General features: G+C 51.4%; 1 protein-coding gene across 1 annotated transcript in view; it reads right to left on the bottom strand.

Moving 5' to 3' along the window:
• Positions 1 to 3,443: 3,443 nt before the first annotated feature.
• The window catches only part of LOC119977775 (FTS and Hook-interacting protein homolog), a 74,287-nt gene continuing 52,283 nt past the window's right edge, over positions 3,444 to 25,447 (bottom strand). Inside the window, exons 4-6 of the mRNA XM_038818983.1 lie at positions 21,870 to 22,028; positions 7,856 to 7,942; positions 3,444 to 3,647 (exon numbers count right to left, since the gene is read on the bottom strand). Of these exons, the coding sequence (XP_038674911.1) occupies positions 3,444 to 3,647; positions 7,856 to 7,942; positions 21,870 to 22,028 (450 nt within the window). The remainder of the gene's footprint in view (positions 3,648 to 7,855; positions 7,943 to 21,869; positions 22,029 to 25,447) is intronic.

The following is a 25,447-nucleotide window of genomic DNA, read 5'->3' as shown; positions in this document are numbered from 1 at the left end:
CCAACGCCACTCACCCCAACCCAACCCCACTCACCCCAACACAACCGACCCCAACCCAACCCCACTTGCCCCAACCCAACCCCACTCACACCAACCCCACTCACCCCAACCCAACCCCACTCACCCCAACCCAACCCCACTCACCCCAACCCAAACCCACTCACCCCAACCCAACCCCACTCACCCCAACCCAACTCACCCCAACCCAACCCCACTCACCCCAACCCAACCCCACTCACCCCAACCCACTCACTCCAACCCCACTCACTCCAACCCAACCCCACTCACCCCAACCCAACCCCATTCACCCCAACCCAACCCCACTCACCCCAACTCCACTCACCCCAACCCAGCCCCACTCACCCCAACCCAACCCAACTCACCCAACCCAACCCCACTCACCCCAACCCAACCCCACTCACCGCAACCCAACCCCACTCACCCCAACCCAACCCCACTCACCCCAACCCAACTCCACTCACCCCAACCCAACCCCATTCACCACAACCCAACCCCACTCACCCCAACCCAACCCCACCTCACTCACTCCAACCCCACTCACCCCAACCCAACCCCACTCACCCCAACCCAACCCCACTCACCCCAACCCAACCCCACTCACCCCAACCCAACCCCACTCACCCCAACCCAACCCCACTCACCCCAACCCAACCCCACTCACCCCAACCCAACCCCACTCACCCCAACCCAACCCCACTCACCCCAACCCAACCCCACTCACCCCAACCCAACCCCACTCACCCCAACCCAATCCCACTCACCCCAACCCAACTCCATTCACCCCAACCCAACCCCACTCACCCCAACCCAACCCCACTCACACCCAACCCAACCCCACCCCACTCACTCCAACTCCACTCACTCCAACCCAACCCCACTCATCCCAACCCAACCCCACTCACCCCAACCCAACCCCACACACCCCAACCCCACTCACCCCAACCCAACCCCACTCACCCCAACCCAACCCCACTCACCCCAACCCAACCCCACTCACCCCAACCCAACCCCACTCACCCCAACCCAACCCCACTCACCCCAACCCAACCCCACTCACCCCAACCCAACCCCACTCACCCCAACCCAACTCACCCCAACCCAACCCCACACACCCCAACCCCACTCACCCCAACCCAACTCCACTCACCCCAACCCAACCCCACTCACCCCAACCCAACCCCACTCACCCCAACCCCACTCACCCCAACCCCACCCCACTCACTCCAACCCCACTCACCCCAACCCCACCCCACTCACTCCAACCCCACTCACCCCAACCCAACCCAATTCACCCCAACCCAACCCCACTCACCCCAACTCCACTCACCCCAACCCAACCCCACTCACCCCAACCCAACCCCACTCACCCCAACCCCACTCACCCCAACCCAACCCCACTCACCACAACCCAACCCCACTCACCACAACCCAACCCCACTCACTCCAACCCAACCCCACTCACCCCAACCCAACCCCACTCACTCCAACCCAACCCCACCCCACTCACTCCTACCCCACTCACCCCAACCCAACCCCACTCACCCCAACCCAACCCCACTCACCCCAACCCAACCCCACTCACCCCAACCCAACCCCACTCACCCCAACCCAACCCCACTCACCCCAACCCAACCCCACTCACCCCAACCCAACCCCACTCACCCCAACCCAACCCCACTCACCCCAACCCAACCCCACTCACCCCAACCCAACCCCACTCACCCCAACCCAACCCCACTCACCCCAACCCAACCCCACTCACCCCAACCCAACCCCACTCACCCCAACCCAACCCCACTCACTCCAACCCAACCCCACTCACCCCAACCCAACCCCACTCACCCCAACCCAACCCCGCTCACACTGAATGAAACCCAGCTCTCCCCTAATTCAATTTAGCCTCACACCCAGCATCTAAACTCCCTGTCTTGACACCCATCTCCAAACCCACCTCTCTTGCTATGTAATACACACTAAGCTGTGAATAATATTAAATGTAATGTGTAGAATCATACATGAGAGCAACCTATTGCAACTAAAAACGTACTCTACAAGAATTACAATAATAAACTATGACATTTGTAATCACTTCTATAACCAAAATAATATGCTTCAAAATGGTCGAGCCCTTTCACTCAGGGTAAGGTGACTCGAAGATGGGAGCTGCCAATGTGAGTTTGATAATGTGGCTCAGCTCACTGAAACAGAACCTTAGTTCAGTGAAGTCAACCAACTGCATAATGAGAGACAGCCACAGGTATAGACAACCGGATCATCAAACCTGTCGCAACAGGTAGGCAGCTGGCTTTGTAGAAACCACAATCTCTTTGTCAACAGCTCAATGAAAAACATCAGATCATTTCCATTGCTGGGTGGTTGGAAGGTGAAGAGAGTTTTGGGAAGGAGTTGAGCTGGGAGACTATTGGAATTACAGGTTTGGGAAGCCACCTCCCATCATCCTGTGAACATGTCTGCAGACGTGGCAGAAACAAGGAAGAATCTGTGTGTCATTCACACACTCTCTTTCCAGGAGATTTATATATATTTGTCCCAATTGCAGGATCTTAAAAGAAAAGGAACTCTTACTGAGAAAAGCAGAAACTAAAATAAATCATGATGGAAAATCATGCGCCCTTCCCGATGTCGAGGTTGGTGCGGAGGTGCACCATGCCGGGGAGTGGAGATTTCACCTCCACCTTGATTAAGGCCCTTGCCAGACTTCCTGCCCCACTGCAGGATTGACCCTGCTGCTATTAACTGGCCTTTGCTCCGACCCCCATTACTTGTCTGAGATGTTTCCCCACATTGAGTTGTAGAGCGAGTTACACAACATCCCAACTTTCCAAAAAGCATTACAGCCAGGGTAGTCACGGCTGTAGCTTTGGAAACACGGCAGGCAGTTTGTGAATATGAAGGATTTACAGGCTGACAATGGTTATGAAGCACCTTCCATGACTATTGAGTCCTGAAGTGGGAGTTGAACCCACAGCTTCTGGCCTCGGGGTAAGGACATGACCCACTGAGCCACAGGGCATTCCAGAAAACTGTGATAATGACCATGTGATCAGTTTTAATGTTGCTGGTTGAGGGATCGATATTATTCAGGTGTCTGGGGAGCCCAGTCACAATGGGATTGGTTCCATCCACCTTCAGAACAGGCACAACCTCAGTTTAATATCTCAGCTCTGACAGAGCAGTGTCCCCACGGTACTGCACTAATAGTATCCGTCTAGACTTTGTGCTCAAGTCTCTGGAATGGGACTAGAACTTACAAACTTCCAACTGAAGAGACAAGAGTGTAACCCACTGAGCTGAGGTCCATTCCTGTCGTACCTCGCTGTCACTAACTCACTTGTTCCGACCCTGGACAATGGGTGAGACAGCAAGGGGTGGTCTACAAGCCCTTTGCACTCGCAATCATCCTAAACCGTGCAGGGTGCGACCAAATCGAGACTCACCCTGGAGTTACTGCTGATGCGGCTGACCAAAGTATCGAGGATTGTGATGTTCTCGTGTCTATGCAAGATGATGAAACGTAGAAAGGTCTTGAGAAGTGCCACCTCGGCAATACTGCGCAGAAAGAGGTCCAGGTAGGCTGTACTGGCTATCATTTCCTCAATGGAAGTCTAACAGAGATCAGAGCGGGAACACAGTCAGCCCAGAGAAACCTATTGCAACTAAAAACATAGTCTACACAGCACAAACTAACAATAAAGTTCAATTTACCCACGTTTAGGTGTGCGCAGTCCTTATGCAATTGCAAATTCTTACCTTTTGTCTATTTATCATTTAGCAACTTTTCTCTTCACTAAATGAGATTCTCAATGTCCAATGTGGAGAATTAATTGTTATATTTAGTTTTTTTGGCACATTTTGGTAAACGGAAATGTAATTTGTTAAATTTTACATTGTAGAACTCAAAATAATGACTCTGGGATTGATACTTGGATTACTGATCAAGTGAAGTCGCCAGGCTATGTAGAAACTCTCTATAAAATACCTTAACACACTAGATCTAGTTTCAGGAAGCCACACTCACAAAATCTCAGAGAGATTGCGGTCCTATCAGAGATTGGGCTGTGTGATGGATTGTTGCCAGCAAAATCTCAGAGAGATTGCGATCCTATCAGAGATTGGGCTGTGTGATGGATTGTTGCCAGCAAAATCTCAGAGAGATTGCGATCCTATCAGAGATTGGGCTGTGTGATGGATTGTTGCCAGCAAAATCTCAGAGAGATTGCGGTCCTATCAGAGATTGGGCTGTGTGATGGATTGTTGCCAGCAAAATCTCAGAGAGATTGCGATCCTATCAGAGATTGGGCTGTGTGATGGATTGTTGCCAGCAAAATCTCAGAGAGATTGCGATCCTATCAGAGATTGGGCTGTGTGATGGATTGTTGCCAGCAAAATCTCAGAGAGATTGCGATCCTATCAGAGATTGGGCTGTGTGATGGATTGTTGCCAGCAAAATCTCAGAGAGATTGCGATCCTATCAGAGATTGGGCTGTGTGATGGATTGTTGCCAGCAAAATCTCAGAGAGATTGCGATCCTATCAGAGATTGGGCTGTGTGATGGATTGTTGCCAGCAAAATCTCAGAGAGATTGCGATCCTATCAGAGATTGGGCTGTGTGATGGATTGTTGCCAGCAAAATGTACTTTTCTGTGAATGTCAGTGTAATTGTAGCTGAAAATGCTACAGGGGGATTCCCATTACAATGCTATTTGGTGGTGTTATTGGGATACAGGGGGATTCCCATTACAATGCCATTTGGTGGTGTTACTGGGATACAGGGGGATTCCCATTACAATGCCATTTGGTGGTGTTACTGGGATACAGGGGGATTCCCATTACAATGCCATTTGGTGGTGTTACTGGGATACAGGGGGATTCCCATTACAATGCCATTTGGTGGTGTTACTGGGATACAGGGGGATTCCCATTACAATGCCATTTGGTGGTGTTACTGGGATACAGGGGGATTCCCATTACAATGCCATTTGGTGGTGTTACTGGGATCATATACACAGGAAATGCTGAATTTTAATGCTGCAATTCCCATGGGAAATGCTGACACTTGCCAAGTTCCCATACAGTACAAGGTTACATTCTTATTCCGCTCAGGACCAGTTACACGTGTGTTCACAGCATTACCGTGCGCTGAGTGAGAATGGGCAATTGTTCTGGATATTAGCATTGTGGATAGCACAATGGCTTCACAGCTCCAGGGTCCCAGGTTCGATTCCCGGCTGGGTCACTGTCTGTGCGGAATCTGCACCTCCTCCCCGTGTCTGCGTGGGTTTCCTCCGGGTGCTCCGGTTTCCTCCCACAGTCCAAAGATGTGCGGGTTAGGTGGATTGGCCATGCTAAATTGCCCGTAGTATCCTAATAGTAAGGTTGACCCTCTGACAGTGCGGCACTCCCTCAGTGCTGACCCTCTGACAGTGCGGCACTCCCTCAGTACTGACCCTCTGACAGTGCGGCACTCCCTCAGTGCTGACCCTCTGACAGTGCAGCACTCGCTCAGTACTGACCCTCTGACAGTGCAGCGCTCCCTCAGTACTGACCCTCTGACAGTGCGGCACTCCCTCAGTACTGACCCTCTGACAGTGTGGAGCTCCCTCAGTACTGACCCCCTGACAGTGCGGCACTCCCTCAGTACTGACCCTCTGACAGTGCAGCACCCCCTCAGTACTGACCCTCTGACAGTGCAGCAGTCCCTCAGTACTGACCCTCTGACAGTGCGGCGCTCCCTCAGTACTGACCCTCTGACAGTGCAGCACTCCCTCAGTGCTGAACCTCTGACAGTGCAGCACTCCCTCAGTACTGACCCTCTGACATTGCGGCACTCGCTCAGTGCTGACCCTCTGACAGTGCGGCACTCCCTCAGTGCTGACCCTCTGACAGTGCAGCACTCCCTCAGTACTGACCCTCTGACAGTGCAGCACTCCCTCAGTACTGACCCTCTGACAGTGCGGCACTCCCTCAGCACTGACCCTCTGACAGTGCGGCTCTCCCTCAGTACTGACCCTCTGACAGTGCGGCACTCCCTCAGTGCTGACCCTCTGACAGTGCGGCACTCCCTCAGTGCTGACCCTCTGACAGTGCGGCACTCCCTCAGTACTGACCCTCTGACAGTGCGGCACTCCCTCAGTACTGACCCTCTGACAGTGCGGCACTCCCTCAGTACTGACCCTCTGACAGTGCAGCGCTCCCTCAGTACTGACCCTCTGACAGTGCAGCACTCCCTCAGTACTGACCCTCTGACAGTGCAGCTCTCCCTCTGTACTGACCCTCTGACAGTGCAGCTCTCCCTCAGTACTGACCATCTGACAGTGCGGCACTCCCTCAGTACTGACCATCTGACAGTGCGGCACTCCCTCAGTACTGACCCTCTGACAGTGCAGCACTCCCTCAGTACTGACCCTCTGACAGTGCAGCATTCCCTCAGTACTGACCCTCTGACAGTGCGGCGCTCCCTCAGTACTGACCCTCTGACAGTGCAGCACTCCCTCAGTACTGATCCTCGGACAGTGCAGCACTCCCTCAGTACTGACCCTCTGACAGTGCGGCACTCCCTCAGTACTGACCCTCTGACAGTGCGGCACTCCCTCAGTACTGACCCTCTGACAGTGCAGCACTCCCTCTGTACTGACCCTCTGACAGTGCGGCACTCCCTCAGTACTGGCCCTCTGACAGTACAGCACTCCCTCAGTACTGACCCTCTGACACTGCAGCAGTCCCTCAGTACTGACCCTCTGACAGTGCGGCACTCCCTCAGTACTGACCCTCTGACAGTGCGGCACTCCCTCAGTACTGACCCTCTGACAGTCCGGCGCGCCCTCAGTACTGACCCTCTGACAGTGCAGCACTCCCTCAGTACAGACCCTCTGACAGTGCAGCACTCCCTCAGTACTGACCCTCTGACAGTGCAGCACTCCCTCAGTACTGACCCTCTGACAGTGCAGCTCTCCCTCTGTACTGACCCTCTGACAGTGCAGCTCTCCCTCAGTACTGACCATCTGACAGTGCGGCACTCCCTCAGTACTGACCCTCTGACAGTGCGGCACTCCCTCAGTACTGACCCTCTGACAGTGCGGCACTCCCTCAGTACTGACCCTCTGACAGTGCAGCACTCCCTCAGTACTGACCCTCTGACAGTACAGCACTCCCTCAGTACTGACCCTCTGACAGTGCGGCACTCCCTCAGTACTGACCCTCTGACAGTGCGGCACTCCCTCAGTACTGACCCTCTGACAGTGCAGCTCTCCCTCAGTACTGACCATCTGACAGTGCGGCACTCCCTCAGTACTGACCCTCTGACAGTGCGGCACTCCCTCAGTACTGACCCTCTGACAGTGCGGCACTCCCTCAGTACTGACCCTCTGACAGTGCGGCACTCCCTCAGTACTGACCCTCTGACAGTGTGGCACTCCCTCAGTACTGACCCTCTGACAGTGCGGCACTCCCTCAGTACTGACCCTCTGACAGTGCGGCACTCCCTCAGTACTGACCCTCTGACAGTGCGGCACTCCCTCAGTACTGACCCTCTGACAGTGCGGCACTCCCTCAGTACTGGCACCAATGGAGGACTGGATGGCGATGTTGGTTTGGGGGGCGGGGGGGGGGGGGGGTAATGGTTAGACCGGTTTGGGGGTGAAGGAGATGTGCAGGAGACTGTGGGAGAGACCATGATGCTGAGGTTGGGAGATTGGTACAGTTATGGTAAATTCCGAGGTGTGCAAGAGAATTTTGAATCAGGTGATGGGGACAGAGGCAGTCCTGGTGGGCGGGGAGCAGTGGGAATGAAGTAGAAGGCAGGTGTCAGGCTTACCTTGTGCAGTGCGGGCCCCATGACTGGCACCAAGAATCCATTGTGAACATAATCCACTAGCTGCTTCTGGATGAGAGGATGGGCTACCTGGTCAAAGCAGAAACCAAATGGCGATTAGTCAAGACAAATAATATCACAGAGTTGATCACACTCACCCCTATCGCATTCTGCATGAACATCAGCACATCCCTCCCTGAGCAGGAACAGATCAGTATATTCAAATGAGCCATTGTGTGTGGCACGGTAGCACAGTGGTTAGCACTGCTGCCTCAGCGTCAGGGTCCCAGGTCCGATTCCCCGCTGGGTGACTGCCTGTGCGGAGTCTGCACCTTCTCCCCGTGTCTGCGTTGGTTTCCTCCGGGTGCTCCGGTTTCCTCCCACTGTCCAAAGATGTGCAGGTTAGGTGGATTGGCCATGATAAATTGCTCCTTAGTGTCCAAAGATTAGGTTATCATAGGTGGTCCAGAGTCATCTGGACTCGAAACGTTGGCTCTTTTCTCTCCCTACAGATGCTGCCAGACCTGCTGAGATGTTCCAGCGTTTCAGATTCCAGCATCCACAGCCATTTGCTTTTATTACTAACTGAAGCTGGTGTGATTTCTCGCTGGTTAATTCCCAGGAGGCCGCTCCACTCAGCATCAATCTTGCTAATGAGATTAAAATTGGTGCTAATTGGGGTCAGTGATATGCTTGCCATAACTGGCCGTGATCTGGAAGTTGGCATTGGGAGCAGCCTGCTGAGATGGTAAAATGAATCGAGCTCGTTGCAAAGCTCGATGTTGGCCTTTCCTGCTATTTAACCAGCGCGTCCAGGTCCACACCAGGAATAATGCGATGGTGAAACCACGCCCAGAAAATGCTGGACAATCTCAGCAGGTCTGGCAGCGCCTGTGAAGAGAGACCGCAGACAACATTTCAAGTCTGGATGACTCTTTCTCAAAGCTGGATATCTATTGTTGGAAATATAAACAACCCCTCAATCAGATTCCAGTCTGTAGCTGACTCTCGACGATCTGTTATTCTGGGATAAACCACCCCCGTACCGCTCAGTTTGATTTGCGCCTGTAACTCACTCCCAGGAATCTGTTACTCTGGCTGCGACTTCCCACCGGGTTGTGCCCAATGCTGATCCCGTTCCACCAGGTGAGGCCCAAAGTGTATTTCACGCCGGGCACGGAGAGCAAGTCACCAGACTTGCTGCTCCCAACACTCTTCAGGACCACATCCAGCGAAAATCACATTTAAATTAGCCACTGAATATGCGCAGCCCACCTGAGACCCCATTCTCACAGCTCTCGGGGGTCTGCACCACATCGGCATGGCCTTGATTGAGCACCAATCAGGAGCCGTCTCCACAAATGGAGAGCAGGCGTGATGATCATGACGGGGGGATCAGAGGCCATTTGAGCCCCCGGGTGGCCGGGGCCAGGGCAGTGCCAATGTATCAGGTTGGTACAACCAAGGGGCGAGGCCTGAGGGAGGGCCATGACCATAAAAGGGGGGGGTTGAAGTGGGGGGGGTTGGAATGGGTTTGAAGCGGGGACCCTGAAGGTGGGGGGCACTTAGTTACCTCATAGCTAAGAATGCTCCTTGGAGGGGGGGGGGGGGTGGGGGGGGGGGGGCAGCGATTCCAGATTGCCACGAGGAGGATGGCTATGGGGGGAGGGGGAGCTTGTCCCTTGGGTGTCGAGGGCTGCGAGTCCATGTTCATGGTGGGGACTGTGAGGAACCCCCAACATCACTTTGAGATCAGGCATGCCGCTGTGCAGAGAGACCTGGGTGTGCTACTGCATGGGTCACAGAAAGTTGGTTTACAGGTGCAACAGGTGATTAAGAAGGCAAATGGAGTTTTGTCCTTCATTGCTAGAGGGGTGGAGTTTAAGACTAGGGAGGTTATGCTGCAATTGTATAAGGTGTTAGTGCGGCCACACCTGGAGTATTGTGTTCAGTTTTGGTCTCCTTACTTGAGAAAGGACGTACTGGCGCTGGAGGGTGTGCAGAGGAGATTCACTAGGTTAATCCCAGAGCTGAAGGGGTTGGATTACGAGGAGAGGTTGAGTAGACTGGGACTGTACTCGTTGGAATTTAGAAGGATGAGGGGGGATCTTATAGAAACATTTAAAATTATGAAGGGAATAGATAGGATAGATGCAGGCAGGTTGTTTCCACTGGCGGGTGAAAGCAGAACTAGGGGACATAGCCTCAAAATAAGGGGAAGTAGATTTAGGACTGAGTTTAGGAGGAACTTCTTCACCCAAAGGGTTGTGAATCTATGGAATTCCTTGCCCAGTGAAGCAGTTGAGGCTCCTTCATTACATGTTTTTAAGGTAAAGATAGATAGTTTTTTGAAGAATAAAGGGATTAAGGGTTATGGTGTTCGGGCCGGAAAGTGGAGCTGAGTCCACAAAAGATCAGCCATGATCTAATTGAATGGCGGAGCAGGCTCGAGGGGCCAGATGGCCGACTCCTGCTCCTAGTTCTTATGTTCTTATCAGGCGCACTGATCTCGGAGGAGCCGGTCAGGCCGGTGTGTTTAGTTCCTCACGGCAGGAAAATATTGGAAACTTGCCTAGCCCCGTAGAAATGACTGGGTGCATTCGACTGGCCGAGCTGTACCCGGCCACCTAGCCACCCGGCCACCCAGCCACCCGGCCACATTGCACCCAGCTACCCGGCCACCCAGCCACCCAGCCACCCGGCCACCCGGCCACCCAGCCACGCTGCACCCAGCCACACGGCCACCCGGCCACCCAGCCATGCTGCACCCAGCCACCCGGCCACCCGGCCACCCAGCCATGCTGCACCCAGCCACCCGGCCACGCTGCACCCAGCCACCCGGCCACGCTGCACCCAGCCACCCGGCCACCCGGCCATGCTGCACCCAGCCACCCGGCCACCCGGCCACCCAGCCATGCTGCACCCAGCCACCCAGCCACCCGGCCACCCAGCCACCCAGCCACCCTGCCACCCGGCCACCCGGCCATCCGGCCACCCGGCCACCCGGCCACCCGGCCACCAGGCCACCCGGCCACCAGGCCACCCGGCCACCCTGCCACCCGGCCACCCTGCCACCCGGCCACCCGGCCACCCGGCCACCCTGCCACCCAGCCACCCGGCCACCCTGCCACCCAGCCACTCTGCAGCTGGAAAGCAGCTCGCTACAGCGCAACATGGTCGGTAAGTGCCAAGAGACCCCGCTCCCAGGATCTACTCCGTTTGCCATGCCTGGTGGGATCTAACGGAGGGAGGGGCAGAGGGGAGTCCCGATCTCTCTCTGCATTGAGGAGTTTCAGCGAGCAGAGCTTCACCGTGTAGGAAACGGGACCATGTGCCGCCCCAGCTGCACATTCTCGGCTGAGGCTCCATATCTTTTTTTTTAAACAAACAATTTTTAATGAGGTATTTTTGGCATAACAAACAACCACAACACAAAAAACAATAGAGTACAAAGAACAGTGATCAAAAAAACAGCCGCCGACATCCGTCCCTCCCAGGCCCGCCTATTTAACCCCCGACTTTATACTACCCTAGCCCCCCCCCCCAGCTGACGATTAATTCCCCACGAACAAGTCAATGAATGGTTGCCACCTCCGGGTGATCCCTCACACCGACTCTCTCAAGGCAAACTTGATCTTTTCCAGGCCGAGAAATCTCGCCTTGTCGGTTAACCAGGCCTCTGACTTCAGAGGCCGAGACTCCCTCCAAGCCAGTAATATCCATTGCCGGGTTACCAAGGAGGAAAAGGCCAGGCCATCTGCCTCTCCCTCCTCCTGAACACCCGGGTCCTTCAACGCCCCAAAGATCGCTACCTCTGGACTCATTTCCACCCTTGCCTTCAATACCCTGGACATGACATCCACGAATCCCTGCCAATACCCCTAAGTGTTGGACATGCCCAGAACATGTGGACATGGTTCGCTAGTCCACCCGCACATCTGACACACTTGTCTCCCACCCCAAAAATCCTACTCATCCGGGTCGCTGCCATGTGTGTCCGGTGCATCACCTTAAACTGGATCAAGCTGAGCCTTGCGCCTGTAGCGGTCGCTTTGACCCTGCTCAACGCCTTTGCCCATAGGCCGTCCTCCATCTCACCCCCCAGTTCCTCCTCCCACTTACGCTTCAGCTCCTCTGTATGCATCTCCTCCACCCCCATTAATTCTTTGTAGATGTCCGATATGCTCCCCTCCCCTAGACACTACCCTATCCTGGATCCCCATTCGTGGTAGGAGTTGGAAGGATGGTACCTGCCTGCGCAGAAAGTCCTGCACCTGTAGATACCTGAAATCATTCCCTGCTGTCAGCCCGACCTTCTCCAGCGCCCTAACGCTCGGAAAGCTCTCTTCCAGAAACAGGTCCCCCATCTTCTCAATCCCCACCCTTTGCCAGACCCGGAATCCCCCATCTCAGCTCCCCGGAGTGAACCGATGATTGTTACATATTGGGGACCAAACCGTGGCCTTCACTGCACCAACAGATCTCCTCCACTGACCCCCAGATCCTCAGGGCCGCCATCACCACGGGGCTGGTGGAATATCTCGCCAGCGGGAACGGCAATGGTGCCGTTATCAGCGCCCCTAGGCTGGTGCCCCAGTATGAAGCCGCTTCCACCCGCTCCCAAACCACCCCCGTGCCCACCACCCACTTCCTGATCATCGCAATATTGGCCGCCCCGTAATAATTACTGAAATTCAGCAGGGCAAGCCCCCCTCCCCCCGATTCCTCTCGAGCATCACCTTTTTCACCCGTGGGGACTTATCCGCCCAAACATGGCCCAAAATGATTTTGTTGATCCTCGTAAAAAAAGGCAGCGGTATGAAAATCGGGAGGCATTGGAACACAAATAAAAATCTCGGCAATATCGTCATCGTAACCGTCTGCACCCTCCCCGCCAGTGATAGTGGGAGCGCATCCCAGCTCCGAAACTCGCCCTTCATCTGCTCAACCAGCCGGGACAAGCTCAACTTGTGTAACCGGCCCCAATCGCGCGCCACATGTATCCCCAGATACCTGAAGTTGCCCCTCACTAACCTGAACAGTAGCTCCCCCAGCCGACCCTCCTGGCCTCTTGCCTGGACTACATACATCTCACTCTTTGTCATATTCAGTTTGTATCCCGAAAACCAGCCAAATTCCCCCAGAACCGTCATAATCTCCCTCATCCCTGCCCCTGGATCAGCCACATATAGGAGTAAATCATCCGCATACAGCGATACCCTATGCTCCACCCCCACCCCGAACCAGCCCTTTCCAGCCCCTAGAAGCTCTCAGAGCAATTGCCAGCGGGGAGAGAGGACATCCCCTGCCTTGTCTCCTGGTGTGAGATCGTCCTATTTGTCTTTACCCTAGCTTCCGGAGCCTGGTACAGCAGCCTGATCCAGTCGATAAAGCCCTCCCCGAACCCAAATCGTCCCAACACCTCCCACAAATAGTCCCACTCGACCCGGTCAAACACCTTCTCTGCATCCATGGCCACAACTACCTCCACCTCCCTCCCCTCCGGGGGGAATATAATCACGTTAAGCCACCTTCTAATATTGGCCACCACCTGCCTATCCTTGCCAAATCCGGTTTGTCCTCCATAATCACCCCCGGCTCACAATCTTCAATCCTGGAGGCCAACACTTTGGCCAGCAGGTTAATGTCCACATTGAGCAACGGGATCGGCCTGTAGGACCCACACAGCTCCGGGTTTTTGTCCTGCTTCAATATTAACGAGATGGTGGCCTGTGAGATCGTCAGGGGCAGCACCCCTCTATCCCTCACCTCGTTAAAAACCTTAACCAGCAACGGTTCTAATATCCCCGAAAATTTCTTGTAACATTCTACCGGGAACCCACCCGGCCCCGGAGCTTTGCCCGACTGCATTGCCTTCAAACCCTCAGAAATTTCCTCGGCCCTAATCGGAGCCCCCAACTCACCCACTGAGAGTGCCGGGAAACGTGGCTAAACCGCTCGCGATGGGACATTGTTCCCATTTTGATAAATTGCCCCCCAAGTGTGGGTGAATTCACGTCTGGCTCTCACCCAAAATTCCAGTGCAAAACACTTTGCCAAACACGCCCAAATTGACACTTAGGCTGGGATTCCGTCACCCTGCCCACCACATGCTGGACGTGGACCGTGTAAAGGTCACTGACCCCCCCGGGGGGGGGGGGGGGGGGGGGGGACCGTGTAAAGGTCACTGACCTCGGGCAGGAATTGCCGGTTGACGGTCATTTGTCATATTTTGGGTGAATCGCGCCCCTATATATAAAATACCCCAAACCCTTTATTTACATGTCAGGCAATGATACAGGCAGGAAAAGGCAAATTTTAGGGAGTTAGAAATTGGAAATCAGGACCTGAAGAGCAGTAATTTCAGGATAGCTGCCCCAATGCTGGCGGGCAGAGGAAGAGGGACGTTGAGCAGTTCCACACATGGCTGGAGGAGTAAGAGAGAGGATTCAGATTTCTGAGGCACTGGATTCGTTTCTGGGGCAGGTGGAGCCTTTACAAGATGGACGGTTACAACTTGGGCTGGGATGAATCTCCTCATGGGGGACGTTCACTGATGCTATTGGGGAGGGTTAACACTAGATTAGCAGAGGGAAATTCAGAAAGGACGAGATAAAAACTGGTGGTGGGAAGTGGAGAAATATTAACTGATAAGGAGAATATATCAGAGAGTAGTATCATGGGAAACAGAAACATAACAAATAACAGCAGGAGGAGGCCATTCGGCCCTTTGAGCCTGCTCCATCATTCATTATGATCATAGCTGATCATCCAACTCAATAGCCTAATCCCACTTTCCCCCATAGCCTTTGATCCCCTGTACCCCATGTGCGATATCTAACTGCTCCTTGAAAACATGTTTTGGCCTCAACTACATCCTGTGGTAATGAATTCCACAGGCCGACCACTCGCTGGGTGAAGAAATGTCTCCTCATCTCTGTCCTAATGGTCTACCCCGTATCCTCAGACTGTGACCCCTGGTTCTGGACACACCCACCATCGGGAACATCCTTCCTGCATCTACCCTGCCCAGTCCTGTTAGAATTCTACAGGTTTCTATGAGACCAAAAGCCTTCTAAACTCCAAATAAACCACATCCACTGTCTCCTCTTCATCAACTCTACTTGTTACATCCTCGAAGAATTCCAGTAGATTTGTCGAGCATGATTTCCCCTTCATCAATCCATGCTGACTCTGTCCGATCCTGCCACTGTTTTCTCAGAACTCTGCTATAAAATCTTTGATAGTGAATTCTCGAATTTTCCTCACTACTGACGTCAGGCTGACTGGTCTATAATTCCCTGCTTCCTCTCAACCTCCCTTTTTAAATAGCGGAGTTACATTAGCCACCCTCCAATCTGCAGGAACTGTTCCAGAGTCTGTAGAATCCACCAATGTATCCACGATTTCTAGAGCCACCTCCTTCAGTACTCTGGGATGTAGATTCTCAGGCCCTGGGGATTTATCAGCCTTCAATCCCATCAATTTTCCCAACACCATTTCTGAAATTGATCTCCAGTTCCTCCCTCTCACTAAACCCTGTCATCCCCAACATTTCTGGGATCTGATTTGTGACCTCATCTGTGAAAACAGAAGCAAAGCCTGTGTTTAGTTGCTCAGCCATTTCATGTTTCCCTATTATACATTCCCCTATTTCTGACAGTAAGGGACCTACATTTGTCTTCACCGATCTTTTTCTCTCCATGTACCGATACAAACCTATTGAATACTTGGAGAATTTGATGGAACTAAAGTTTCTATTAATATAATATAATCTTTATTATTGTCACAAGTTGGCTTACATCAACACTGCAATGAAGCCCCTAGTTGCCACACTCCGGCGCCTGTTCGGGTACACAGAGGGAGAATTCAGAATGTCCAATTCATCTAACAGCACGTCTTTCGGGATTTGTGGGAGGAAACCGGAGCACCCGGAGGAAACCCACGCAGACACGGGGAGAAGGTTTATTTTATTTATTCATTCATGGGAAGTGGGCACAACGGCCTGTGCCAATATTTATTGCCCCTCCCTGAGGGTATTTAAGAGTCAACCACATTGCTGTGGGTCTGGAGTCACGTGTAGGCCAGACCGGGTAAGGACGGCAGATTCCCTTCCCTAAAGGACATTAGTGAACCAGATGGGTTTTTACAACAATCAGCAATGATCGTTACTAGACTTTAAATTCCAGATGTTTATTGAATTCACCCTGAATAGGTTGTAGTAAATTCTTCGATGGGGTGAGAGTAAGAGGGAAAGTTAAAAAGCTTCAATCCGGATTAATGGACGTGGACGTGAATAAACAGAAAGTGGTTAATAAACTGGGTGAACTCCAGGCACAGATTGACAACTGGAATTGTGTTATTATTGATATAACAGAAAGCCGGCTCAAAGGGAGGACTGGGTGTTGACTATTCCTGGTTACAAGGTGTTGAGGAGAGTGAGAAAAGGAAGGAAGGAAAGCAGACTGGGGGTGGGAGGGATTATAACGGGGGATTCCAATTGTCCAATTAGAGGCTGGAATGGGAAAAGGGCAGAAGGACACGAGTGGCAACATTCCCTGGAAGGTGTTCAAGATAATTTCCTGCAGCAGAATCATTCCGTCTCCAATGAGAGGGCGTGCCATTGTTGGAACTGCTTCTGGGGAATGAGTTGGACCAAGTGGATCAAATAAGAGTGGAACAGCGTTTAGGGGACAGTGATCGTTGCATCATAAAGTTTGGGTAATGGAAAAGGGTAAGGAGCAAGTCGGAACAGGAATTTTCAACTGGGCAAAAGCCAACTTGGATGGGATGAGAATGCGTCTGAATCGAGTGAGTTGGACTTAGTGGAACAATGGGTCATCTTCAGAAGAGATAGTATTGCAGGCGATGTCAGAGTACATTCCTTTGAAGGGAAAAAGTAGGACAAATAAATCTCAAACACCATGGGTAAGGAGTAAGATAGAGGTGAAGATGAAAAGGAAGAAGCGTGCGTATGATCGATGTCAGGATGAAAATAAAATGGAGAATCAGGCAGAGAGTAGAATGTCAACAGGGCAAGTGAAAAAGCTAATCAGGAAAGTAGGGAGGGAGCAGGAAAATCCAAAGATTTTCTTTAAACGCTTTGTGGATAGCACAATGGCTTCACAGCTCCAGGGTCCCAGGTTCGATTCCCGGCTGGGTCACTGTCTGTGCGGAGTCTGCACATCCTCCCCGTGTCTGCGTGGGTTTCCTCCGGATGCTCCGGTTTCCTCCCACAGCCCAAAGATGTGCAGGTTAGGTGGATTGGCCATGATAATAGTGTCCAAAATTGCCCTTAGTGTGGGGTGGGGTTACTGGGTTATGGGGATAGGGTGGAGGAGTTGACCTTGGGTAGGGTGCTCTTTCCAAGAGCCGGTGCAGACTCGATGGGCCGAATGGCCTCCTTCTGCACTGTAAATTCTATGAAATAATAAAGGGTGGTAAAAGAAAGAGTCGGTTCAGGATACAAAAGACTTGTTTGTGCAGGCAGGCAGGAAGATGCGGAGGTATTAAACGAGTACTTTTCATCTGTCTTTATAAAGGAATGATGTGGAGATGCCGGTGTTGGACTGGGGTGAGCACAGTATGAAGTTAGGTTAAAGTCCAACATGTTTGTTTCAAATCGCTGGCTTTCTGAGCACTGTTCCTTCCTCAGGTGAATTGATAAAGGAAGAGGATGCTAGCTCGGCCGAGGCGAGAGAGGAGGTAACTGGTATACTTGAGGAATTTACAATTGAGAAGGAGGAGATGTTATGTCTTTACTTAAAATTGATAAGTTACCAGGACTGGGTGAGATGCATCCAAGTATACTGGGGGAGGTGGAATTTTAGAAGCTCTGGTGATAACCTTCCAGGCTTCCTGGGTCACTGGGGTGGTTCTGGAGGACTGGAGAATTGTGAATGTTACACCCTTATTCAAAAAGAGGAGCAAGATAAAGCCAGCAACTACAGACCCATCAGAGCAACTTCAGTGTGAGGTGTCATGTCAGAGTACCTTTAAGAAATGGGTGTTTATAAATGGGTGTCTATGTAAACAACTGCAGTGAGAGTACCTTTAAGAAATGGCTGTTTACTACTGCAGTGATGTCAGAGAGTGGGTGGAGCTGGATTGTCTGTCAGCTTTTTTACTTTCATTTTAGGTTGTTTGCTGCAGGGTGGGTTTTAGTTTCGTTTTCAGTGTTGGAGCTGAAGCCAGACAAAGCAGGTGTACTGCTGTTCTCTCTGCCATGAAAAGACTATCTCTTGATCATTTGGTGAATTCGGAATTATAAATGTTCTCAGTAGTGAATGTAAACCTGATGTCCTTCTGTTAAAAGGTGTTTTTAAGTCGTATGGATGTTAAAAGGAAAGCTTAAAGCATTACTTAGTGCTGTATTCTTTGGGGGTTGTATTTGCATTAATGGTTGCTAAGATGTTCACTGTATGTTTTAAAAAGGTTAACTTGAGTTCATAGAATAAACATTGTTTTGCTTTAAAAAATACTTTTCCATTTCTGCTGTACCACACCTGTAGAGTGGGCCGTGTGCTCCCCATACCACAATCGATTAAAAGTTGTGGGTCAGGTGAACTCCATGATACACTTTGGGGTTCGCTAAACCCTGGCCCATAACATAGGGAACCTTCTAGAAACTATAGTTCAGGACAAAATCAAAAGTCACTTAGATAGGTGCAGGATTATTAAAGAAAGCCAGGATTCATTAAGGGGAAATCATGCTGAACTACCTTGCAAATGTTTTTGAGATGGTAAGAGAGAAGGTTGAAAAGGGCAATGCTGTTGATGTAGTGTATGCGGGCTTTCATAAGAACATAAGAACATAAGAACTAGGAGCAGGAGTCGGCCATCTGGCCCCTCGAGCCTGCTCCGCCATTCAATTAGATCATGGCTGATCTTTTGTGGACTCAGCTCCACTTTCCGGCCCGAACACCATAACCCTTAATCCCTTTATTCTTCAAAAAACTATCTATCTTTACCTTAAAAACATGTAATGAAGGAGCCTCAACTGCTTCACTGGGCAAGGAATTCCATAGATTCACAACCCTTTGGGTGAAGAAGTTCCTCCTAAACTCAGTCCTAAATCTACTTCCCCTTATTTTGAGGCTATGCCCCCTAGTTCTGCTGTCACCCGCCAGTGGAAACAACCTGCCCGCATCTATCCTATCTATTCCCTTCATAATTTTAAATGTTTCTATAAGATCCCCCCTCATCCTTCTAAATTCCAACGAGCACAGTCCCAGTCTACTCAACCTCTCCTCATAATCCAACCCCTTCAGCTCTGGGATTAACCTAGTGAATCTCCTCTGCACACCCTCCAGTGCCAGTACGTCCTTTCTCAAGTAAGGAGACCAAAACTGAACACAATACTCCAGGTGTGGCTGCACTAACACCTTATACAATTGCAACATAACCTCCCTAGTCTTAAACTCCATCCCTCTAGCAATGAAGGACAAAATTCCATTTGCCTTCTTAATCACCTGTTGCACTTGTAAACCAACCTTCTGTGACTCATGCACTAGCACACCCAAGTCTCTCTGAACAGCGGCATGCTTTAATATTTTATCGTTTAAATAATAATCCCGTTTGCTGTTATTCCTACCAAAATGGATAATCTCACATTTGTCAACATTGTATTCCATCTGCCAGACCCGAGCCCATTCACTTAACCTATCCAAATCCCTATGCAGACTTCCAGTATCCTCTGCACTTTTCGCTTTACCACTCATCTTAGTGTCATCTGCAAACTTGGACACATTGCCCTTGGTCCCCCAACTCCAAATCATCAATGTAAATTGTGAACAATTGTGGGCCCAACACGGATCCCTGAGGGACACCACTAGCTACTGATTGCCAACCAGAGAAACACCCATTTATCCCAACTCTTTGCTTTCTATTAATTAACCAATCCTCTATCCATGCTACTACTTTACCCTTAATGCCATGCATCTTTATCTTATGCAGCAACCTTTTGTGTGGCACCTTGTCAAAGGCTTTCTGGAAATCCAGATATACCACATCCATCGGCTCCCCGTTATCTACTGCACTGGTAATGTCCTCAAAAAATTCCACTAAATTAGTTAGGCATGACCTGCCTTTAACGAACCCATGCTGCGTCTGCCCAATGGGACAATTTCTATCCAGATGCCTTGCAATTTCTTCCTTGATGATAGATTCCAGCATCTTCCCTATTACCGAAGTTAAACTCACTGGCCTATAATTTCCTGCTTTCTGCCTACCTCCTTTTTTAAACAGTGGCGTCACGTTTGCTGTTTGCTAATTTCCAATCCACCGGGAGTTCAGAAGGTATTTGATACAGTGCCACACAACAGACTTGTGAGTAAAATTCTGGCTCATGGAATAAAAGGGAAAGCAGGTACTCGGATAAGAAATTGGCTGAATGACAGGAAAGGGACAAGAATGATAAATAAAACCATAGGAGCAGAATTAGGCCACTCGGCCCATTCAGTCAGCTCTGACATTCAATCATGGCTGATATTTTTCTCATCCCCATTCTCCTGCCTTCTCCCCATAGCCCCTGATCCCCTTATTAATCAAGAACCTATCTATCTCTGTCTTACAGACACTCAGTGATTCGGCCCCCACAGCCTTCTGCGGCAAAGAGTTCCACAGATTCACCACCCTCTGGCTGAAGAAATTCCTCCTCATCTCTGTTTTAAAGGATCGTCCCTTTTATATGAAATAGTTGGTTTTCCAACTGGACTGGAGAAAGGTTTGTAGTGGAGTTCTCCAGGGATTCCCCAGCCTTGGCATCCTCTCTCTCCCTGGTATATATGAATGACCCAGACCTTGGTGCGGAGGGCATGATTTCAAAATTTACCAATGATACGATGATTGGAACTTCTAAAGAGCATCGATACATGCTGGTGGATTGGGCAGACAAGTGGCAGATGGAGTTCAGTGCAGAGAGTGTTGGGTCATTCCTTTTGGCAGGATGAGCGTGAAGCGACAGAATCAAATAAAGAGAGAAAGCCTTAAGGAGGTGCAGGAACAAAGGGATCTGTGAGACAATGTACATAAGTCAGTGAAGGTAGTAGGGTAAGTAGAGAGACTGTGAATGAAACACATAGGGTTCTATTAATAGGGATATTAAGTACAAGAGTACAGTGGTCATGATGAACTTGTACAGGACACGAGTTAGGCCTCATCTGGATTTCTGTGTCCAGTTCTGGGCACCATACTTAGAACATAGAACAGTACAGCACAGAACAGGCCCTTCGGCCCTCGATGTTGTGCCGAGCAATGATCACCCTACTCAAACCCACGTATCCACCCTATACCCGTAACCCAACAACCCCCCCCCCAACCTTACTTTTTAGGACACTACGGGCAATTTATCATGGCCAATCCACCTAACCCGCACATCTTTGGACTGTGGGAGGAAACCGGAGCACCCGGAGGAAACCCACGCACACACGGGGAGGACGTGCAGACTCCGCACAGACAGTGACCCAGCCGGGAATCGAACCTGGGACCCTGGAGCTGCGAAGCATTTATGCTAACCACCATGCTACCGTGCTGCCACTTAATGAAGGATGTGTTGGGGAGAGTACAGAGGAGATTCACAATGATTCCAGAGGTAAATAACTGGAGGTATGGTGATAGATGGGAGAGGTTGGGACTGCTGTCCTTGCAGAAAAGGGCAAAAGAAGCAGAAACAATGCGAGGAAAAATTATTTCACCCAGGGGGTGGTTCGAGTCTGGAGCAAACTTCCTGAGAGGGCGGTGGAGGCAGCTTCGATCGAGGTATTCAAAAGGGAGTTGGATTGTTCTCTGAAAAGAAAGAATGTGCAAGGTTCCGGGGATCAGGCAGGGGAGTGGGATTTGATGAATGTTCTTTCCCGAGAGTCAGTGCAGACCTTGCTGGGATGAATGGCCTCCTTCTGCACTGAAAAGATTCAGTGAATCTCTTGATCAGATTGTAACTGATACTGGCCAGTAAACTCCTTTTCTTGATGAATAGCGATGTTGTTAACAGCCTGGCTTTAGAACAGGAGCAGAGTACCTGAATGACAGCGTTACAGAATTCCAGGGAGTTCATGAACATGGTGAGCGAGGTGACACCTATCCAATCCTCACGCCGCAGCGCATGCCAATCATCGCCACGCACTTCAATCTTTCGAGGTAAGGATGAATAAAGTGCACTGAGACCCGTGGCCAGCACCTGTAGGAGCCAAGGTGAAAGGTCAGAGGGACAGCACACAACATCAAACAAGACACAGACGAAGCTTTATAAACGTCTCATTCACCCACAACTCAATGTGGGGATTCGGGGGATGTGTTACACACGACAGGACAGGTGGAGAAAGTAGACATTAGGAGGACATCATGTGTTATATTACAGTCATGTGAGACAGGACATCCAGCCCCATAGTTCCACATCCCTCAGTATATGCAATGAAAATCTATCAACCTTCCTCATCAAAGATCAAAGTGTCACTGAGCATTCTCTGAACATTTCCACAGCGGGGGGGAGGGGGGCGTGTTCTTGATACCCCCAAAGCCTGTCCACCATCTACAAGGCACAAGTCAGGAGTGTGATGGAATACTCTCCACTTGCCTGGATGAGCGCAGCTCCAACAATACTCAAGAAGCTCAACACCATCCAGCACAAAGCAGCCCCGCTTGATTGCTCCTCCTTCTACAAACATTCACTCCCTCCACCACCGTCACACAGTGGCAGCCGTGTGTACCATCTACAAGATGCACTGCAGAAACTCACCAAGGCAGCATCTTCCAAACCCACGGCCTCTACCATCTAGAAGGACAAGAGCAGCAGATACTTGGGAACCCCACCACCTGGAGGTTCCCCTCCAAGTCACTCACCACCCTGACTGGGAAATATATCGGCCGTTCCTTCACTGTCACTGGGGCAACAGCCTGGAACTCCCTCCCTAACTGCACAGTGGGTGTATCTACACCACAAAGACTGCAGCGGTTCAATAAGGCAGCTCACCCACCACCTTCTGAAGGGCAACTAGGGATGGGTAATAAATGCTGTTCTATTAAGCGACGCCCACATCCTATCGATGAATTTAAAAATAGATTCCATCGAATTCCACTAATGCCACCCTCAGACTTTTAATCGTTTTATCCTTTCTTATTACCTTTGGTATCTGTGCTTTTTAAAATTCTCATTCTTGTTTTCAAATCTCCTCCAGCCCGACACTGCTCTGAGATACCTGCTCTCCTCAACCTCTCCCAATTTCCACCTTAGGAACTGTACCTCCAGCTGCCTGGGATCAAAGCTCTGGATTTCTCTCCCGGAATTTCTCCATTCCCGCTCTTTCTAAAACACAGCTCTTTGAGGGCACTGTTGGCCACCTGTCCTATCTGTGTGGCTCATTTGTGAAGCAGTGTGGGATGTTTTCCTGTGGTAAAGGTGCTGTATAAATAGTGGGTGTTGTTGTTGTACACCAGCTGAGTGATTTCTGTATCAGGACATGCGAATCTCTTTGCTCCTTCACAATGATGGGTTTGGAAGGTCCGGTTTAGAGATGCTGATGTCAGCTTGATGTAAATTAGCTGCTATAAAAGCTGAAGAAAAATTCCCATTTCAAAGCACCTTTCACACCCTTTCGAACTTACAAAAGTGTTTTTAAAGCCAATTGTAATGTGGGAAATGGCTCAGCCAATTTGAGCATATCCCACAAGAACTTTTACATCAAGCAGTGGGCAGAGAGGAGTGGGTTAAATACTGGAGGGTGCCAAGCCGGTGCCCGATAAAGTGGCAGCAGACTTTGCAATCCAATCTAAAAGCAGCCTCAGTAAATACTCCACTCAGCTGTGACCAGGGCAGGAACAGCCACGCTGCCAGGAAGTGGTTGTGTCCGGCCCTCGAGAGGCAAGGGTACACACCCTGTTAGCTTGCTTCAGTAACCGCCCAGGAGATTCCAAACATTCCAATCCACCTCTGACAGGACGCAGCCAGCACCGAGACAGACTGCCTGCTGAGTCCCTGGTCACACACTGGGCTTAGCCAGCACCGAGACAGACTGCCTGCAGAGTCCCTGGTCACACACTGGGCTTAGCCAGCACTGAGACAGACTGCCTGCTGAGTCCCTGGTCACACACTGGGCTTAGCCAGCACCGAGACAGACTGCCTGCAGAGTCCCTGGTCACACACTGGGCCGTTCCAGCACTGAGACAGACTGCCTGCAGAGTCCCTGGTCACACACTGGGCTTAGCCAGCACTGAGACAGACTGCCTGCAGAGTCCCTGGTCACACACTGGGCTTAGCCAGCACTGAGACAGACTGCCTGCAGAGTCCCTGGTCACACACTGGGCTTAGCCAGCACCGAGACAGACTGCCTGCAGAGTCCCTGGTCACACACTGGGCTTAGCCAGCACCGAGACAGACTGCCTGCAGAGTCCCTGGTCACACACTGGGCTTAGCCAGCACTGAGACAGACTGCCTGCAGAGTCCCTGGTCACACACTGGGCTTAGCCAGCACTGAGACAGACTGCCTGCAGAGTCCCTGGTCACACACTGGGCTTAGCCAGCACCGAGACAGACTGCCTGCAGAGTCCCTGGTCACACACTGGGCCGTTCCAGCACTGAGACAGACTGCCTGCAGAGTCCCTGGTCACACACTGGGCTTAGCCAGCACTGAGACAGACTGCCTGCAGAGTCCCTGGTCACACACTGGGCTTAGCCAGCACTGAGACAGACTGCCTGCAGAGTCCCTGGTCACACACTGGGCTTAGCCAGCACTGAGACAGACTGCCTGCAGAGTCCCTGGTCACACACTGGGCTTAGCCAGCACTGAGACAGACTGCCTGCAGAGTCCCTGGTCACACACTGGGCTTAGCCAGCACCGAGACAGACTGCCTGCAGAGTCCCTGGTCACACACTGGGCTTAGCCAGCACTGAGACAGACTGCCTGCAGAGTCCCTGGTCACACACTGGGCTTAGCCAGCACTGAGACAGACTGCCTGCAGAGTCCCTGGTCACACACTGGGCTTAGCCAGCACTGAGACAGACTGCCTGCAGAGTCCCTGGTCACACACTGGGCTTAGCCAGCACTGAGACAGACTGCCTGCAGAGTCCCTGGTCACACACTGGGCTTAGCCAGCACTGAGACAGACTGCCTGCAGAGTCCCTGGTCACACACTGGGCCGTTCCAGCAGCCGGCACTGAGTCACAGGGCTGGATTCTCCACACCCCGCCAGCCCCCAGCAGGGGCTGTGAATAAGCGACCTTTTCACTCCAGTTGTTGTTGTGAAAGGCCCCAGTTTTCACAACGGCTTGGCGACATCGTCCCAGAGAGGGAGAATCTAGGCGGCAGTGCCGGCAGAGTCCATGATCACACACTGGGCTGTTTCAGCACTGGGCCAAAAGGCAATGATCTCCACAACTGACCCTCACCAATAACGGTAGCACAGTGGTTAGCATTGCTGTCTCTCAGTTTCACGGTCCCAGGTTCAATTCCAGTCTGTGTTGACTGTCTGTGCGGAATTTGGATTCCTCCCACAGTCCAAAGTTGAGCAGGTTCGCTGGATTGGCCACGATCAATTGCCCCTCAGGGGATTATGGTGACAGGTTAGAGGCAATGGGCAAAAGCTTAAATAGGGAGCTCTTTC

The sequence above is a fragment of the Scyliorhinus canicula genome, chromosome 14 (genome assembly GCF_902713615.1).
Source record: "Scyliorhinus canicula chromosome 14, sScyCan1.1, whole genome shotgun sequence".
NCBI classification, from domain to species: Eukaryota; Metazoa; Chordata; class Chondrichthyes; order Carcharhiniformes; family Scyliorhinidae; genus Scyliorhinus; species Scyliorhinus canicula.
The sequence above is the reverse complement of the archived record's forward strand: the minus strand, read 5'-3'. Positions and strand labels throughout refer to the sequence as shown.